The following is a 21,263-nucleotide window of genomic DNA, read 5'->3' on the forward strand; positions in this document are numbered from 1 at the left end:
TTCTTGCTTACTATAAGTAATTAAGAGCATCTGCTAAATGCCTACATTGTAAATTGTAAGCACCTTAGATTCTGAGTTACCATGATATGGAGACAGAGACAATATGCATGCACTGGAAGTTATACAAAGTGTGAGATATGAAAAAAAACATACTCATGTTGTGTGTGTTTAAAATTAGACTACATTCTTCATCCTTTCTTTCATCTCCAGACTGACTGCTGTGCTCACTGATGGTAATGAACTAATGACCTCCTGCGTTGCAAGAGGATTTATTCCCTGTAATGGGTTCAGGGGAATGAGCAGGCCACAATGAGATTATAGTCGAGTGATCTGTCAATCTGTACAGTTCACCACATTCTGTCTGCCTGGGGCATTAAATGCCACAAAACATTAACTAGATCAGTGGGCCCCCAAATATTTGGCACAACAATAATAAAAAAATAATAATAAACATGCTCTGAAAATGCATGCGGCCCACCCATCTGACCACATAATACTGCAGCCAATGGCTTTCAATATTTTCAAGTGCATGGGACCTGGTCCAGAAAAGGTTGAGAACCACTGAAATAGATTATGCCAGGTCCGTCCAATCCATACAGTACGTTCCGCTGCATGGAATTTAATAGAACAATAACACTTGGTTTAGGGTTGAAATGAAACAGTCTGACCATGTGAAACAACAGGCGTGCTTTCAGGGTTGTGAATCATTACAAATCGTATTTCCTGAGCCTACATCATAACATGTTGTTACTGCCAGCTGCTTCTTCGCTGCTAGTGACGTACTGTAATAATATATTTTTTTTCTTTGGCCTCAGATGGACCAAAGTCCTGATGTCGTTCCCACTACCGAGTGGTAGAGATGTCAGGACTTTGGCGTTACTTTTTGTATTGGAATTCTCATTAGCAAATCAAATCTTAGATAGCGTCTTAAGAACTGTGTACCAAAAATAAACAAACCACCGTGGAGTGTTATGTGACTGTGTCATAAAATATTCAATGTTAGTTTAACACTCTTTTGGGTAAGATATTCAGTGTTAGTTTAACACTCTTCTGGGTAAATTAACACAAATCATCAATCATCAAAAATATCCTGTGTAGTTTAGTCTGCATGTTTGTCTTGGATATGTGACAGTGTTGTCTGCACCAGGCTGTGCCAAAACTGTTTTCTTGCGTTAACCTCCCAGGCTCCCACTTGAGTGCTTCTTACTTTTGTTTTCACTTCAGCCTCGCGCGGAGCTTCTCAACCTATTCTCAGCTTATTTTGTTCTAACCTATCCTTAATTGGAGAAAGACGCATACAAAATAGTTCATAGTTTGTCGTTTCACTGTGGTTGTAGAAACACAGACTGCCCCCGGCTCTTCCACACACATATTGGACTCCTCCAGTTTCTGAAAAAATGGTATTGATTAAGACTTTAGCAATGGTGCTATGAATAGAGATGTAAGCTAAAGTATATCAATAAGCCTACATGACAAGAGACTGTGCTGTGCTAAACATACTGTAGCGAATGGGAAGGAAATAACTGGAACCTAATTAATGGGGACTTGTCTGAAAGAGAGAAGTCTATAATTACAGTAAATACAGTATGCATGCTGTTTATCCATATTGCTTATTTATGCATTAATCTATTTATGTATGTACTGCACGCACGCACGCACACACACATAATATTATTTCCTTTTCTTCTCTTTTCTGTACATCTGTTAGCATAACATACTGTAATTAATTAATCTATCATTTTACACTCTGGTGACAGCCAACAAATATGGTGCATAGATAACAGAATCATCTACAATACCATAAAACCATAAAAAGCAAAAAAAAAATGTAGGAAATGCCATCATAGGCTCATTAACAAGAGGCACAAACAATATACACTACAAACCAACCTGTATGAAACCACATGAAAAGATCAAATGAAACATATTTGTAAAAACACCAAGAAAAGGAAATCACATTATATTGTTTTGAGCAAGTACTGTAAATAAGAATACAAACACAGAGACAATTACTGACACATTTCCTCACAGCTAGCTAAACTATCCAGAGGAGTGCCCGCCCTAGAAGCAAGTTCCACATTTTTAAACGATGGCCAAGTTGATGCATTTTTAGCTTGTAAACCTGCTATTCTAGAACAGTTCTGAATACACTGTCAACTATAATGACATGCCCAAAATAGGGATGACATGGTGAAAGTAGTTAATCACACTATAGGATAATTTGAGCTAATCTTAGAAAATAATCAAGTGAGGTGCCAGAGAAGGGTGTCGTGACAGGAATAGGGATGTCACCGTTTCAAACATGACAGTCACAGACATGCTCACTGCTCCACAGTGTCAAGTCACACTCAAACAGTGCACAGTGCACACTGAAACACATTCATGCGTGTATAACCTGCATATTAGAATATGTGCTTGCGTGCGTGCATGCGTGCACACGCGTGTGTGTGTGTGTGTGTGTGTGTGTGTGTGTGTGTGTGTGTGTGTGTGTCCATATCATTGGGAGACACACATACACACACACACACACACACACACACACACACACAATGTGCACGCACGCACACACACACACGCACACTTTTAAATCATGCATGCACAGATGACAGTCATCTGCCTTTCATTATGAACATACTTGCAGTTGATTGCCATCAGGGATGAGGAGACACTATAGGGCACCAAGCTCTATGGATCTGACAGTTGAACAAGGTTTCAAGGAATATGTGTAATGAGGTAGTGCAGGTGTAGTTTGGTTATATAGTATTCGGTTGTGCGTGCGTGCGTGCGTTTTGGTGCGACTTAGCACAGGATCTTAATTGACCTCAAAACTTGTGTGGCCTGCAGTCATTTTACACCAGGGATGCTTCCTCTCGGAACCCCACTGCTCATCTGTATTCATTGTGTCCACGGCTCCATTAGGGATGTGTGTGTGTGCATGCATGTGAGAGGCTTGTCTCCTTTCAACTTTCAAAGCGCCTCCAACATTAATTCCTGCAACAAGATGAGCCTGCATGCAGGCCGTCAGACGTGGCTCTCCAAATTGTTGACAAAATCTCCCCAAAATTCTGTTCTGTCCAGCCTGGAAGTATCCCCGTTCAAGTACAGTAATGGTACAGTGCAGCACTGCAGCAGTCACTCTCGACGATGGGAATAATGAATAGGCTTCCGCTGCAAAAGAGACAAAGTGTTGAGCTTGATGTATGAATGTGTCTTGGTGCAGTTGGCGGCTACATTAGCATATCAAAGTGCCTGTCTTGTTCATCTACTACTGTATCTGCTGTGCATACCCAATTAGGTAGGCCTAGAGTAGACACCAGTCAAGAATAGGAGCCAACCCTCTAAGCTGAAACGCATTACTATGCTGTGCCTCATCAATGATCACATACTGTATTCCGTTCTTTGAAGTTGGGTATTCCTTAGATTTTACATTAGAATATTCTATCTACTCTATAAATGGTAAATGGTGCATTTTTTATATAGCGCCTTTATCCAAGGCGATTTACATAGATTGTGCATTACATTCACCGGTTTCACCCATTCATACACAGATGGCAGCGGAAACCATGCAAGGCACCAACCAGCACGTCAGGAGCAATCAGGGGTCCAGTGTCTTGCTCAAGGACACTTTGACACTAACGCTGGGGGAGCCCGGGATCGAACTGGGAACCTTGCGGTTGCCATCCAGCCACTCTACCCCTGAGCCACTACCGTCCCCTCTCTCTCCATTCTATCTTTCTATTCTGTCTGTATGTCTGTCTCCTATCTTATCTAGTCTGTCTGTGTCTGCCTGTATCTGTCTGTCTGTCTAGGCATTGGACTATGAGAGCAAGAAGACCTACACCTTCAAGGTGGATGCATCCAATGCTCATCTGGACCCCCGCTTTCTCCACCTGGGCCCCTTCAAGGACACGGCCACGGTCAAGGTCAACGTGCTGGATGTGGACGAGCCCCCGGTCTTCACCAAAAGCTCCTACACCGTGGACGTGTACGAGGACACCCCGCCAGGGACCATCGTAGGTTCTGTCACCGCGCAGGACCTGGACCTAAGCAGCAGTGCCGTCAGGTAAAAGCTTGTACTATCATGTGAGTCTATTTATAGAACCCCACCTCCATGACTCAAACCATTATATAGACAGTGTTGGAAAAGTTACTCAAAAACGGTAATATTACTATATTAGTAGTTACTAGTTTCTTTTAAAAAAAAGTATTATTATTATTACTTCACATTTTACTCCCTGCCAACAGTAACTAGTTACTTATTTTCTTTACTTTGTTCCTCGCCCCCAGTAATTGCATTTAAAGTCTCAAGTGCGCATCACTTCGTATGTGCTCTAGAGTCTAGATCCAGACGGATCAGCAGCCTGCAGAGAAACTCCATCCCGACCCAGTCTACCATTTTAAACAACAAAATAATAATATATTAGTAATATTATTACTCAAAATGTAAAGTAACTATTAGTCATAGCCTATTCATTTTCTATGAAATCGTGCATTTCCCATCAGTCAGTCAGTTGGTTGGTCATCAATATTGGGCAACAACTCTACATCTGACCTCAAACCCTTAGATCTCCATATATGGAGCTGACCTGTTCTGACATTCCATATGTTGATTATTCCCCATCCGTCCTTACGCTTCGATGTCTCCCTTTTGACTAATACCTGACCATTCAAACTCTAGACGGGCCCGCCCCAAAGTTATTAGTGCAGCCCCACCCAACAGTCGGGGAAACTAGAATTCTCAACAAGAACGAAAATTAAGGACCAGCCGTAAATTGGCCCTCATCAAACCCTGTACACTGCCCCTGCTGCCACCCTTAGATATCCATATATGGAGCTGACCTGTTCTGCCATTCCATATGTTGATCTGATCTCATCAAACCCTGTAGACTCAAGACACGCTCCTTATATGGCCAGACCTCATCAAACCCTGTACACTCAAGACATGCACCATATAGACACCGCCAGTACAGAATTCATTCCATGTTGATCTGACCCCCCATGCCAAAGCGCCAGTGCTCGCCCAGCAGACTATAGCCCTCAGGGCGTCTTACTGGTAATATTACTTTAAGTAATACGTTATTTTAGTTACTTTCCAACAGAGAACCCCACCTCTCTTACTCATACCATCTAAACTCCATCCATGGTCTGACGTCATTTATACATCCTTCCTGGTTTGTGTTTTTCCCCCATTCTGAATTCCCATAGACTTTTCCTACATTGTGCGTCAAATAAGAACGTATGTGTTCCAAAAATAAACAATGAAGGAAGGAGTCACGCTGTTATAATTATATAGAAGGCTACACCAGTGTCAGCATGTGAGGCTGAAAAGGTTCTACTAATGGATGGCACCTACAGTACTACAGTATGTCCATCATAAAGGGACATGGTGCGAATGAAACGTGTTTGTGGCTTCATGTAACAGTGTCTGTTATCAAAGATTATGAAAGAACTGCTGAATATTTTATCTATACTTTCTACTATCTACTACTTTTATCTGTACATGTGCAGACTACAGTTCAGGACATCCGTTGTATATATATAAACAAGAGAAAACATGCTTTTTTGTGCTTAATATTTGATGTGCAGCTCCAGATGGCTGCGTCGGTAAACTGCCATGATTTAAAAGCCCTTGCTGTGCCCCCTTTGATTTCACCGTTCAATATTTAACCTACAGTAGGAAACGCTTTTATCCCTTTTGTTTGTGCACTAGTGGAAATTAACCAGTTTCATTCACTGGAGATAGAGAACTCAAGTCATTTTGAGTAATATTCTATTTTAAGTTCACTTCACAAGTTAACTTCTTACCATTTTTATTTCATGTCCTATTTTACTGAGTAGTTTAAAAGCAAAGACAAAAATTATCATAGCAAATAGATTAGCATAATAGTTCACTGGACATGAGCCATAAAGAAGTTGGGCCTGTTTCAGATGATTTTTTAAATAATTTTAGGAGCTTCAACTGTGGTACCGTCGGCTGAAAAAGATCACTGGATTCAGAGCATGATGTTTTAACCCATTAAAACCAGGAAAGCATGGGTGTTATTTTAGCTACCGTATAGTAACTAGTTTTTCAGAAAACTGTTAGAACCGTGGTTCTCAAAAAGGGCATGTCACATTTTTGAAGAATCTTTTCTTTGAAGAGATGATGAAAAGGTTTGAGAACTATACGGATTCAGAAGGCATTTGTAGAATCAGAGACCAAGCGGGAAGCATGCACATCTCAAAAAATATTTTACAGGTGCTGAACAAAAATACATACAATGAAGAAGGAATGCAGTTTGCACATTGGTTTGTAGCTCCCAGAAGCACTTTATTTAGGTTACAATGTTTCGACCGCGGGCCGTGCGGGTCTTCGTCAGGCATAATTTGTACTAGTATAATAATATACATGCAAACATTGTTGACTAGTTTTGTGTCACGCAGGTACTCGCTGGAATGGAGCAGAGAGTCTGACAGCTGTTTTGACGTTGACACAGTCGAGGGAACCCTCTCCACTAATGAGTATCTGGACAGAGAAGCAGTCGCTCAGCACAATGTAACTGTTGTGGCAACCAAAGTTAGTAAGTATTCATCCACATTATGTCACATTCCAAAATGGACAGATACTAATGAGGGATGCAAAATGTCTGTGTCAAATGTAACAGACAGTGCCATCATTTTAGTCCAACGTTAGAATCAGTCCACCCGTATGTAGTGATGGAAGGAGTGATAAACTATCATTAGAGACAATACCACGAAATTCTCAGTTACCAGTAAAAGTCCAGTATATTCAGCATTTACTTGAGAAGTATTCTGTTAGCTGATCTACAAACTCACATGTTGTGAGTCTGTAGATCAGCTATTTTCAAATATTGAAAGTAAATATAAGGCTGAAGTGGTTAATGTACTGTATGTATAACCTAAAGTTAGGTAAGTACCTAAAGTTTTCAAATAATTGTAGTAGAGTAAAAGTACAGTATTTTGATGTAGATGTACGTAGGTACGTTGAAAATTGTACATTTTCCAGTAAGGAAAAAATACCTAAAATAATTACAGTATACAGTACAGCACAGTATATTATTTGAGTAAATTGACTTAGTTACATTTCCACGACTACCCTTATGCAACTGTACATTGAAGTTGAAGAGGTTCATTGAATGTGCAAGAGAGCGGTGTTCATTAGTCTCATGGCTTGGGGGTACAAACTGTTGGAAAGATACTAACGAGGGATGCAAAATTTTAGCGTTGGACATACTGTACTTCGTTTCAGTTCAACGTTAGAATCAGTCCACCCTTATTATCCATTAGTCTCATGGCTTGGTGCCACAAACTGAAGAGCATGCTTTTGACCGGAAGGTTGCAAGCAGGACAAATTTGGGTGAGGCAGTGAATGAATACTGAATAGTGCCATTGAGCAAGGAGCTTAACGTCTATTATGTTACAGTGGCACTGCTCAGTGCAGGAAAGAAAAGGTCAACGACGTCTGTTCAGGGATGTCATCAATGTGTCCGCACACGGACAAACAGACTTGTCCATGTCCGTGGCAAAAATGTAAAACATGTAAACATTGGTGCCAGTATTTTTCAGAATAGGTAGAACACTGATTTGACACTGTTTCCCAAATTCACATTGACACCTGCCAAACAGGTATTCAAACCAGGTACCAAACCGTGATGGATAGAGAACATGCCTATGATTGGGTGTTTTGTAGATATTATAATAACTAGAGCGGTGCCCGTTGGGCACTGGCCTATACTTGGAACGATCTCCCTGAGTATTAATATAATAAAAGTACAAACCACTCTCCCTATAGCCTGTTTTCTTCACATTTTCTCTACTGGACAAGTATACATTAGTATTTATGGAATATTATTGACTACTCATTGTATGTCTGTGGCAAATCTTGGACATAATTCAGAAGCAAGATGCATGTTAATGGTATAGGGGCATTTACAAGCATTCATGTCATGCATGTTTTATCGCAGGCAGGCAGGCAGGCAGGCAGGCAGGCAGGCAGGCAGACAGACAGACAGACAGACAGACAGACAGACAGACAGACAGACAGACAGACAGACAGACAGACAGACAGACAGACAGCACAAGCCGCTGAAGCCCTTGATGACCCCTGCATCTGTTTGTGAAGCTTGATTTATACTGTAAGTAGTGTGCAATAAAAACAGCCAATCTACATTCTCACAACGTGCAGCGTGTTGTGAGCTTGTACAGTGGCTATTTTTACCCTGGCTTTGCCAGACCGATGACGTAGATTCACTAACGCTTCCTCCCCGGTATCAGTCTGGACTTCGTCCTATAGGCAGCTTGAAAAGTGGGCGTAAGTACAGTAGTTGCCTTGACAGACTAGCCAATCAGTGTAACAAAAAGCTGATGACATCACAGTGCTAGCGCTAGTACTAGTGTTTGAAAGATACCACGCCAAAAAACAACAAGGTCTGTTTGTCGGAAACAACAAGGTCTATTTGTTGGAGCAAACCTGTGTGCGGACTCTCCTCTCTTCACTGTTTGTCGGATATGTCTGAAACAACTGCAGCTGTTCTTATCGTTTCTGTGGAAACTTTTAAACTTGTTGCGTCGAGGGCAGCCATTGTTGTTTTGAAAGTGCTGCAGCATGTATGTTACGTCACCATATACACATGGACCAATGGCTGCCAAAGCCAGGCTAGGCTATTTTCGATATAACAGTATCACTATTTAAGTATCAGTCAGGCTTCATCTGGTGGTGTTGGGTCAAGTGCTGCCGTAATACTTGACTGACAGCAATGGAGCAGACCATACTTATAGTAGTTTGCAAACGTCCTTTGTGGATCGGATTGTGGCTCTTGTATTTGCATCAAGTGCACGCAAGGTGTGGCTATGGTAAAAAGTAATTTTGAGCATGTAGGCAACATTGTTTCAAAACATGCCAACATAAAAAGCTAATAGCAGATCTTCAAGCTCACATTGCGTACAGATGCAACATGTTGTGAGCTTGTAGATTGGCTATATACCCTATAGCTAAGCCTTTTATATGTTGTATGACATCACTCTCAATAAAAGACTATCTAGAAGACAACACAATAACACATTGGAAAAGACCAACACAATAACACATTGGAAAAGGCAATCTACCAATTGCTTGAAAACTACAGGTAGAAGCCTAATAGAGCTCCTGTTGTCATTTTGTTAGCATATAGCTCCATCTAGTGGAATGAACAGATTATGACTTCTGTAGTATCCTTTAATGAAGTGAGAATTTAAGGACTTTTAAGACCTTATTCATTGAAAGAAAGAAAGAAAAAAAGAGAGAGACCATTACTGCATCAAAAGTAATCAAGAAACTAAACTATAAAAATGGGTCAAACATTGGCCAAATTGTCAAATTACAAGAAAGAAGCAAATGTTGTGAAAATATCAGATCTACAGTATACTCTAATAGCAGATCTACAGTATGCTCTAATAGCAGATCTATGAGTTGTGAGCTTGTAGATCTGCTATTTTCAGAATATTTATTTGTGGAACCGAGTCACACTAAATTGAATGCCTGGGGGTCATAGCCTGAAAAGCTTGAGAGCCACTGCTCTACACTGTAGACTGTCTACAGTCTACACAGCACAATGTGGCGTAATTTACAGGTGCTGTGGTTCTGATCCTAATAATCATGCTCCCTCTAAATATCTTGTGTAGAAAATGTGTATTCTTTCAAGTGGGACAGCATATACGGGTGGTCAAAGGAAAGTCTAGTGTGTACCATTACTTGTTGACTTTGTTTAATGCTTATGATAATACAGCCCACAAGCACTGTGTATGTAGGTGAATGTGTAATTGTGTTGTGAGCTTAGATTAGCTACTTGTGGTGTGAGACACGACGTGTAGCGAAAATTGTCGTGCACTCAGTTCAAAGGAACTTTATTGGCATGAGAAAACAGCAAGTGTGGCACAGACAATGAGTTGTCCGTCTAAAATGGAGACGGATACGTACGTGATAAAAAAACCAAACAAAGTATTATACTGTTCATTCATATCTTATTTGTCAAGTAGGGGCCCCTCTCTCGCTCTCTCTTTCACTTTCTCTCTCTACTTCAGAACCACGGCCAGCTCTCTCTGTCTCTCTCTCTCTCTCTCTCTCTCTCCTTTGTCATCTATTTCAGAACCAAGGACAGTTATCTCTGTAATTCAGGACCAGTGACAGCTCCCTCACACTCTCTCCCCTTTCCCTCTTCTTCAGCACTATGGACAGCTCCCCCTCTTCTTTAGCGCAATGATTCTCAAACTTGGACCATCAAATTTATATATAATTATTTGGCCATGGACCTCCATCTAAAAATATGTTTAGGCAGAGACCATATATAATATTTAAGTTCTGTCGCAATAGCTGATGTATACCATTAACTCTTTTAGCTGGGGACCCCCTGGAACCCCCTCCTCTGCACATCCCTGGTAGTCGACATTTCTGGACTGTTCATGTCTCGACTAATCAGGGCATTATTAACTGCTAAAGATGTGTCAATGTAATTTTCTGAGTGTGATGTTACTGTATGATAATGTGGAACTTTTGCAGGCAACCCTCTGCTATCCAGCACAGTGGCTGTGACAGTCAATGTGTTGGATGTCAACGAGTTCCCCCCCGAGCTGGCCGTCCCTTTTGACATCATTGTCTGTGAGAATGCCAAAGTAGGACAGGTAAAGATCACTTCTCTGTCTGGCCGTCTGTCTCCGTCACTATCTGTGTCCCACTCTCCACCTGCATCTGTCTGTAATGTTGGTCTTTATGTTTCTAGTCTCTGTCTGTCTGTCTGTCTGTCTGTCTGTCTGTCTGTCTGTGATAAAACATACATGACTTGAATGCTTAACATGCATCTTGCTTCTGAATTATGTCCAGATATTATTTAGATGTTTTGCATTTAAACTTGACATTCATTACATATCGTTACCATAGGCGGTGGGTGATCTACGGCCAGTGCCAACAGAATGCACGCAACCTTTGCATTTATATTATTTTAAATCAAATCAAGCACTGACAGCAATGCAATTCTTAATTTGCTGTCCATTACACTGTTTTACTACATAAATACAGTGTAAAACCACCAAAGATTTCATATTCAGTGCAGAGACAACTGCATTTTAGCATTACAATTCACCCAGGACTACATGCTATGTTAATGCCAAAAAGTGAAGGCGAACTGCACCCAAAATATGCTGAAGATAGTTCACCCAAAACACATTTGGAGGGTGTCGGCATTTTTGGCCACAATAACAACAAGGTCATAAGAAATTATTAATAAGGTTCAGTGCAATCCCCTATCCACATAAATGAACAATTTCCGGCAGGTAATAATCTTATCTAACTTGATAATACCAGCCATGACACAATCAGGAGAGGAGATGCCACATGTGAATGCATTCTGCCGATCTATTGCGGTACAATCTAGATATGAGACATGTTAGCGTCTGTCTACATTTGACATTCATATCAATGACATTCACATGACGCTTGCATAACATTTTTATGTTGTTATTTGGGCGCATTCTCCACCGTGGTGGGTGAGTTCTTTCTCCCTGTGCCCGCCACATGCAGTCTCCACATAATTTATTATTCATTCATTAGCACCACGTTGGTGTTTCTGCATTAAAGGCCTTCTTCATTGTTTATATTTAAATGTGCGTGACATTGGTGAGACTGAGATTTAAGACATACACATTCTAGAACTGAGAGGGCTTTAGGGGGCAGTATTTACAACAGACCCAAGTTGCGCTGTTGGTGTGTTCGGGGCAGTTCCACCACTGCCCCGAATGGGGATGGTGGGTCGTGGGTTCAAGTGGTTAACCGACAATTCCTCCGGTTTGGTCAAGGTGATCCAGACAGTGAGTGCTGTGGACAGAGATGTGCCTCCCGCTGACCAGCGCTTCTTCTTCAAGTCTCCAAAGGAGCTCCGTAACCGCAACTTCACCATACGAGACTTTGGAAGTAAGTTGAACAAACAACGACATCAAGGATCATTGCGGGGAAAAGAGGGCAGAGAATGAGACCAGAAGAGATAGGGAAGATAAGGGAGAGATGGGATGGGAGAAAAAGCTGAAGGAAAAAGAGTAAAGAATAAAGTAAGGGAAGAGATATGAGATTTTTTTTGAAGCTGAAGTGGTCTCTGATGATAATACATAAATACAAATAATATAATAAAGACTGATATACAGGTATAAGCACAGTAGCACACTGTACTGTATGTCAATCTGTGTATCTATAAAGCTGTCTAACAATGTGTTTGTTTGTAATCCCTTCCTTTCCCTCATTTCAGGGTTAGTTAATCTTTATATTCAGTTCATATTAACATTCACTCAGCAAGCCTAATATAATTAATCAATTCTATCTAAAAGAAAGAAGGAAAACAATTACAAGACAAACACACTAGTGATAAATCTAATTGGTAGACACTAAATATTATCAACAAATTATGTCAAGCCACATTTTACATTACAGTACTTCTAAAAGGAGGAATCCCTGTGGAGCTTGAAAATGTGAGATGGAAAGGAGACAGAGAAGCATCAAAATATGCAACACAATATCCTGATGAAGAGCGATCACACAGTTTTCATTTACGCTTGGTATTTAAAATTGTCTGCACTAGAATTTTATCACATTTTTGCATACAAAACAGGCACGTAGATATTAGTAGGAGTGCTGGAGTGTTTGTTTTAGCCTTTGTTTTAGTCCAAGGACAAATTTGGCGGGCCCTGGGTGGGCAACCTGGCCTGGCGAAGACCTATACGCTCAGAGGATCACACTTTTCTAGTTTATGTTCTTCAAAGGGTGGGCTATCATTCATTCATAGCATCATGCTAGCTATAGTTTTTAAGAATTTTTTTAGTAATGGGGTACAGTACTTGGATTCAGTAATCAAGGAAAGGCGGTATTGAAGCCAATCAAGTTTGATAGAACCACCGCTCTAGCTGATCCAGTCACAATGACAACGCATACCCTAGGAGTGAACTGTGATACTTGTCTATGTGTATCTTCCTTGACACACAGTGCAATACAACAGCAAGCAAACTGTATTTACTGGGCAGCGGTGTGCACTGACCTGCAACACTAAAGGCTGTAAACTGGGGGCAGGATTAATGTAAAGGTGAGCATGACACACAAGCCTCCTAGTGCTGCAGTGCCTTGTGCAACCCCTTGACTGTTTGATGCACTTTTTACTTTGCTCCGCTGCATCCGTCTGTATGAGCTATCCATAAAAACATGGATTCATATCTTTTATCAGACGGGGAACATAAAACGTGTGTGTTGACATACGCTTGTGTGTGCCTGTGTAGAAGATATCGATACAGCTGACTCAGCTGGTACTCATTTCTAGGTCTTTAAGGTGGTTGCACACTGGACGCGTTTTTCTGAAAACCGACGGAAAAACGCTGCTAAAAATAGGAAAAACGCAACAGTGTGCACTGCAGGGACCTTTACTGTGAGTTCTCCTCCTTGCTGGAGTAGCAAGGTAACCTTTTTTCCAACGTTGATAATGACAGTGCCAACACAAGGTTTTTATTTAAAGAGTGTACTGCCCCACATTACATACAATTGTATTATTGCAAAGTGGCCATGTTCTAAGCAGGATAATGCATTTTTCCATAATAAGCAATAGTAAACTGTTCTCAATTACTGATGTGTCGCACATCAAACTGCCTCAGAACTCGGTTACATATTCGTTGTTTTGATGTAGTTCATGGGTCGACTGTGCAGTGTGTTTTCCTGTCCTACCGGCCACAATAGCTCTGCACATACATGCTTGCTGCGAATGTATACATTACCGACAGACATTCTTTATAACTGCAACTTAAAAGGCCAAATATTCTCAACCAGACATCTCATTGTGATGCAACATTTTGAAGGACAGCAGACAGACCATTGTGGGCAGTTTTGCAATGCAGTTTTATACCATAGAGTACATCACATTTCAGTCCACAGTGTCAGCCATGTCAACTTTCTGACTCATACCCTGAACGAAGGCTTTTGCGATGCTTCACGTGGGTAGAAACCCGCTTTTGATATTCCTACAATACAATAACTTTCTTGCACGAACAGTGCCTTGGATTCTATCTCCATTTTCCGATTTTCTCGCCGTTTCTGTCCCCGCTGTCGGTTCCTGTGCCTGCTGAAGGCAATTTCTCCCATCTTCTGTTTGAAGGTTGTCTGGATGTAATCTCCACTAACAAAGACAACGTTGACATTTTCTGTTGCAGCCCTGAGTTCTCACCCTCTAACAAGCCTGGCTTGTTGTATTGCTGTTTAGTACCTACACCTTCAGGTTCAGGACTGATAGGGTAGGACAGAGATGGCCCTGCAGCCACCAAGAACTGAGGCGTGCGCACGTGTGTGTGTGTGTGTGTGTGTGTGTGTGTGTGTGTGTGTGTGTGTGTGTGTGTGTGTGTGTGTGTGTGTGTGCGTGTGCGTGTGCGTGTGCGTGTGCGTGTGCGTGTGCGTGTGCGTGTGCGTGTGCGTGTGCGTGTGCGTGTGCGCGTGCGTGCGTGCGTGCGTGCGTGCGTGCGTGCGTGCGTGCGTACTCAACCCTGTCAGGCTATGTATCTGTGTGGCTGTCTGACTAGTCTCTCAAGCCTGACAACTCATCCACCGTCTTCGAATGCTAAAGAGACTCTGTAATTCCACCTCATAAAAGTTCTGCACCGGAGGCTCAGCTGTCACCTGTTCCTTCACAAAAATATATTTAAAAATATCTCTATAAATATATTTCTGAACTTCCACTCCTGCTAAGCAACAAGCTAGAAAAGTCTCGGATAATTTGATTTTACAGTAGGACTTTTACGAAACTGCAAAGGAAGTGGGGAAGGGGAGGCGTGGCTTTCAGCACTTCTGATTGTTACAGCCATTCTTACATTCTGTACTTTATGGGAAGAACATTGTTCTTTCCATAAAGTTCTGCAATGCATTTTCATACAAAACATCAGAAGAAATATTAACTATATCATTAATATCAGTTAGCTTATGGCTAATTTGTCAAAAAAGGAAAAAGAAAGAAAAGAAAAGAAAAGCTATGGTGCCACCTTTGTAGTTGAAAACTGATTGAGATGATGTAAATATGTTGTAATGCATGTACTGGATGTCACTATAGTCACATCGAATCACAACACAAGGCCGTGACATTTCATATTTGATAACTAGCCTAACTCAATATCTGACATAAATGCAATTTGGTGGTCAAAGGTCAAGGAGGTAAATTATTAATCAACACTGTTACATCACTTTGGACAGACTTTGCATTTGGACGCTTGTCTCAAGCCTAACATACATAATGCAAAACACCAGATGGACAATTCTGTAGACATGTTCTGGATTCCTTGTTGTACTTTGCTGACGCCACACGTTGCTGCATTCAAGGGAGTATATCACCATATTTTTGGCTACAGTACATGCACTCACGCTGTTCCGTGCGGTATTCTTCTATAGATAACACGGCGGGCATCGTGACTCGGCGGCTGGGCTTCCAGCGGCGGCTGCAGGACGTCTACACCCTGGTGGTGGTGGTGGAGGACAGCGGCTACCCGGCCCAGAGCAGCACCGGGACCCTGACCATCCGGGTGTGTGCCTGCCAGGCCGACGGCTCCCTGCTGTCCTGTTCGGCGGAGGCCATCTTCCTGCCCGTGGGGCTCAGCACCGGCGCTGTGATGGCCATACTGCTCTGTGTGCTCATTCTAATGGGTGAGGATGTGTTACTGTGTGCTGCAGAACGGTCCTGGCTCCCTGCAGGGGCTGTGAGAGATCTCTGTCCAAGCCTCAGGGTCATGTAGAGACTGAGGCGCAATTGTGGGAGATTACAAGTGTGGTTTCACCGACAATTTCAAGATTTGAGTCTATAGATAGATAGATTTCTTTATTTTTGTGTCATGCACCAAAGGCGCCCAGCCCACATGGACTTACAGGACACACCACATCATTGCCTCAATATTGCATTGTGTACAATAAACAGATCTGTTTTGTTGACATTCCCCCCTTTTTTTTTTTTTACACAAACAAAACATTCTGCCTTATTTCCCACGCCCTGCATAAAAAGTCTGCCAAAGCAAAAACACCTTTCCCAAAACAAAATTCCAGTTTTTCATAGTCCTCCAACCAGAAAAGGTCAGCCCAGATGGTTGTCATTTTACAAAATAATACATGTCTTAATTCTTCATATAATGGGCAGTAAAACAAAAAATTAATTTAATTTTCAATTTATTTTAAATCACACACTAGACAGACTCTGTCCTCCTCAGGAGTACCAATGAATCTACCTGTTTCTAAAGCTAATGGTAAGGTCCCAGAATGCAGCTGTGCACAAAAAGATCTCTGACTTTTGGATATATTTTGTGTAACATAAGGATCAGGGCCATAATTATTTTTAATAAGACGATATGTTCTTAGTTTTGGTTTGTACCATAATTCAACGGCCCAACTCTCCTTATACCCAAGGAACATACAGTTCTGTATTTCATGAATATTACAGCGTAGTCTATTTAAATAAATAAATGATGAATTATTCTTAAAGAATAAAGACTTTACTTCATTTAGGGCAACCACACTAAATATTATAAAGTATTTCTTTTTCTTTTCTTTATTTTTTGACCAACTGACCAATCCAGTACTGTATATGACCTACATGAAACTGTCTTTCACCCACTTCTGCAACTGTCCTTTAGCTTTTCTTTTTTCTTTTTTTTACATATTGTAGCCCAATTTATAATCTGATGTAACACTAGAGGGTGCTAATGACCTACGGTACATTCTACCTTCTAATTATTCTGGGCAGGAATCGCTGTGCAATCAGAGAAACCGAGGTTGAGACTCCACCTCACCGCCATGACTAGGCCAATTCTTTACATATTCATCATGATTTCCTCCCCATCTTTCATAGTTTCATACCCTAGCACTTCATTTATTTTTCTGTTCGTGTTGCATAACAATCTCTAGGAGGTAGCCTGTCTGCAATCAAATTAAAAGGTGTGTGTGTGTGTGTGTGTGTGTGTGTGTGTGTGGGGGGGGGGGGGGGGGGGGGGGGGTATGCACGCACGTGTCTGTAAATCTGTCTCATGAAAGAGATGAAGCAGTTCTGAAGGCAATGTCCTGCCCTCAACACTGAATCATTACAAAAGAGTCAACATGTATTATGTCCTGACTCCTAATGTGAGTGCACATACGTGCAAAGCATGCCCTATTTCTGTGTGTGTGTGCGTGTGTGAGTGCGTGTGTGTGCGTGAGAGACAGATAGCATGTCAGAGGATAATCAGAGTCTCCCCAAGGCTCTCGCTCCTTTATCAGAGTCTTCTCTTCTGAATGGAAAAAAGAGAGAATATGACTGAAAGGGGATGACCACATAAAAGGCATGAGTGGAGGATGGGCTAATGGCCTCCCTCTCTCTTCTCTTCCTCCTCTCTCTCTCCAAGAGACAAAGAGGTTTCGAGAAACACATACTCCATGGTTGCAATGTAGCACTTTCAACGGCACTGAATCAATGTGCTGGTTCTGTCTTTGTTGTTACAACTCTCTCTCTCTCTCTCTCTCTCTCTCTCTCTCTCTATCTCTCTCTCTGCATTATTCTGTGATGTGTGGAAGACAAACATTCCATCATTACTACTGCCTGAAGTGCACCGGCCATGCAAGTCGGGAACGTTGTAAATCGGGAACGATGCAAGTTGGGATTGGGAATGCACGGCCCACCTGGTTATACAATAACCGTTGTCCGAGTAGCCTACTCACTGTACGCATTGTTATAGTGCCCAGTGCGGTACCCGGGGGCACAGGCCTACTCGGGAACAATGCAGGTTGCATTGCACATGTAATAATAGTTGTACTAGTACTTTGTTGTTTGACGTGTAGCCAGGGTACCAGTTTTACCTGTTCTCAGAATTCCCAGTGTGGGTCGGGTTGTCCAATCAGGGAAGCCGATGCCTGTACCACCCCGAACACACAGAGATTCGGTGCAGATCCGCGGACAGATACAGATGTTTGTGGTCTTTCGGTTCCTACCATAGGTAGGTAGGTAGGCAGATAGATAGATAGATAGATAGATAGATAGATAGATAATATTTAGATGTACATAGCCTACTTTACATAATACATAATTATGGCTGGCATCTCCCTTAGGGATATGCTGAGGAGCTCAGTCATCCGTGACAAACACGGAGTAGAGCAGCTGGCTCCTTTGCATATAAAGGAGTGGGTTGAGGACGGTGGTATAAGGCAGGGATCCCAGGTGGGAAGAGGCTATGGTTCAAACCAAGGACCAGGGGGAATTATATCTCCCTGCTGCTGGCCTGGGGAAACCCTCGGGATACCCCAGTTGGAGCTCGCTGATGCAAGGAAATGGAAGATGTTTTGCTATAACTGTTGCTTCCATGACCTGAGTTTTCCGACGGACAGACAGACTAACTTACGGATGGATAGACGGACAGACAGACAAACGGTAAACAACAAGCTGTACAAAGCCAGCTTGCCCGGCACTGCCAGACTGCCAGTGTTATTGCACTGACAACCAACCAACCATTTATCTAGCCGACTCTGCACTATGACCTTGTTTGAGTTTCTAGAGCTCATAACCCCCCCAGGGTACATTGTTTGTTTGTTCTTACTCTCTACAATGATCTGCCTTGTAGATCATTGTACAAGACTGAGAGATTGTTTTTCTAATGGAGCATGTTTGTGTGCATGCATGTTTGTGTGCATGCATGTTTGTGTGCATGCATGTTAGTGTCACAGTGTGCGACTGAACATGTGTGCCTTTTTATTGAGAGCAGTCCTCCTCCATTGGGTATGCATTCTGTAGTATTATCAAGATGGGATTTTTTCCTGACTGACAGATGCCATTTTCTCACAGCCTTGTAAAATGTCAGAAATACGCGCCTGTTGATTGTGTAACATTTTCATCTCCTCCTGCATAGATGCACTTTACGATCCTTTTTAGTTTTACTGTAAAGATTTACCCAAAAGGCTCCATTTGTACACTGTGCGAGTTAAATCAACACTGAGGACTTTACAGTGTATGCACCCTTAGCTGGTCACAGTGTTTATCACTGCTCACTCAGTCACCTTAAATCACTGGTTCCCAAACACTGGGTCGGGATCTTTTGTTTTTAATTATTAGCATTTAAAAACATAAAAAAAAAACCCATCCATGAATTAAAAAATGAATTCAATATTTTTTTCATGGGCCCTCATCAAACCCTGTACACTCAAGAGAATACAAAACAGAAAAGGTGCAAAACTATGGCACTCCATCTTTAGAAATACTGTTATTTTCAATGACATCTTTCCTCACCCTGCGGGGGTTTCTAAGGTGACAGGCTCTGTCACCAGGACACCTGTCTGTCACACATACTGTACCTCATAGTTGAGACATCTTGTTTGATGGTATCCGTTATACACCTTTTTTATACACACCTTTTCTGTCCATTGTGTCACTCTCCGTGTCACTGTGTGCCAAATCTTCTCCATTATTCTAGCCATCTTGAATTAGGAGTGCTTTATATCCGCTCTAGCGACAAAACAAAAACAAAACCGAAACTCACACAGTACTATAAAATAGTCTGAAGTCAGCATGTTTAAAAGTTGTGAAACTTATCCATTATGTGTTTGTGAGCAGAAATGGCTGCTCTGTGCAATTCATGTGACACTAACAGAAGGCTCTAAACCAGGTTCATTATGTGCCAACTAATCAATTGCCTTTCCATTGAGGCCTCAGACATGAACAGACACAAACACAAGATTAAAACATTTCTTCATTTATTTAGCATTTGGAGGGAACCTACATGTAAAGTGTCTTGAGACAACTTGTTGTGATTTTACACTTTAATACAATTTAACTGAATTTAATCTCTCTGGAAATATATATTTAAAAATATATATTTTATTATTTTTTCCTCTCTACCCATTTCAGATGTATAACATCATACTGGAATAATGAATGGTTACATGCAGTTCTTAATGTTGTGTAATGAATTATATTGCAACAATATCCGTGCACTGACAATTAAGCTGCCAATATTTAATCATGCATTATGGATGGATGAATGGATGCCGGATGAAGGTCTATAGACTCTGTGAACCAAACATTGTGAATATAATATATTGGGAGCATATTTATCAATGTGCTGATATTGATCCTTTTTACGGTTACTTCTTCATACTGAACGTGAACACAGTTATGTTGGAAGTACACTTGTGTAATTAATAGATTGCCTCATTGTTCTTTTCCAGTGATGGCTGCATTGTACATGGGCCAGAGGCGGCACAAAGAGAGAGAGACCCTCATGACTTCGAAGGAAGACATTCGAGACAACGTCATTCACTACGACGACGAGGGCGGCGGCGAGCAGGACACGCACGCCTTCGACATGGGCACGCTGCGCAACACTCAGACACAGAAGGCCAGCACGCACATGGCCAACGGCGGCGCCGTAAAGGAGAAAAACGGCTATGGCAGCGGGGTCCTCTTACACCTCAGCGGTCGCCGCGATGAAATCAGGTCGCCTGACATCCACCGCGAGACAGCCGTCGCCACCAGTACCACCACCACCACCACCGTCACCACCACGTCCACCTTGGACATTGGGGTTCAGGCCGCTACCGTTGGCGGTGTGAGTCAAAGCGATGCAGACGTCATCAGGGAGTTCATCCAACAGCGGCTGGAGGAGAGCCAGTTGGGCTACGCCGCCCCGCCGTACGATTCACTGGCCACATACGCGTACGAGGGCGAGGGGTCTGTGGCTGAGTCACTCAGCTCCATAGAGGAGTCGTGGGCACTGGGCAGCTCCGACGATTTCAGTTACCTTGGTGACTGGGGACCTCCATTCAAAACTCTAGCGAGCATCCTTGACAGACAACCTCCCACTCAGACAGAGGCAGAGGAGAGCTGAGGGGGTGTTACCTGAGAGACAGTGTGCGTGCGAATACACAGATACTGTACGTGTGCGCATGTGTGTCAAAAATGGACAGTTGAGTGACACTTGTTTAGATGACTTTGGTGCCCTCTATTTGCAGCATCAGACGACGATGTTGAATGAAGGATTCCTCCAGAGTGGTTTGAAAGATGATTGTCAGAATCGATTGACAGGAATGCTACTGTATGCCAGAGTGTGGAAAGTTGATCCTTTCTAGATGTTTGTGGACATTTCTTTTTTTTTTTTTTTTACAGTCAACAGGTTTGGCAGGAACTATTGGCTAGACAAAAGCCCTTCGACTAAGAGCTCCCTATACTGTAGGTATATCAGCCATTCAGCCATTGTTGTGGTCTGACTAGAAAAGAAGA

At 42.1% G+C, this 21,263-nt stretch overlaps 1 protein-coding gene across 1 annotated transcript in view; it reads left to right on the forward strand.

The window, feature by feature from the left end:
* The window catches only part of cdh12a (cadherin 12a), a gene marked incomplete at its 5' end in the record, with an annotated part of 78,895 nt that extends 57,632 nt beyond the window's left edge, over nt 1–21,263 (forward strand). The window contains 6 exons of the mRNA XM_080779000.1: nt 3,810–4,063; nt 6,424–6,560; nt 10,535–10,656; nt 11,827–11,941; nt 15,431–15,682; nt 20,213–21,263. Of these exons, the coding sequence (XP_080635126.1) occupies nt 3,810–4,063; nt 6,424–6,560; nt 10,535–10,656; nt 11,827–11,941; nt 15,431–15,682; nt 20,213–20,871 (1,539 nt within the window). The 3' untranslated portion in view covers nt 20,872–21,263. The remainder of the gene's footprint in view (nt 1–3,809; nt 4,064–6,423; nt 6,561–10,534; nt 10,657–11,826; nt 11,942–15,430; nt 15,683–20,212) is intronic.

Source organism: Protomyctophum bolini, assembly GCF_963924005.1.
Source record: "Protomyctophum bolini genome assembly, chromosome: 12".
Taxonomy (NCBI): domain Eukaryota; kingdom Metazoa; phylum Chordata; class Actinopteri; order Myctophiformes; family Myctophidae; genus Protomyctophum; species Protomyctophum bolini.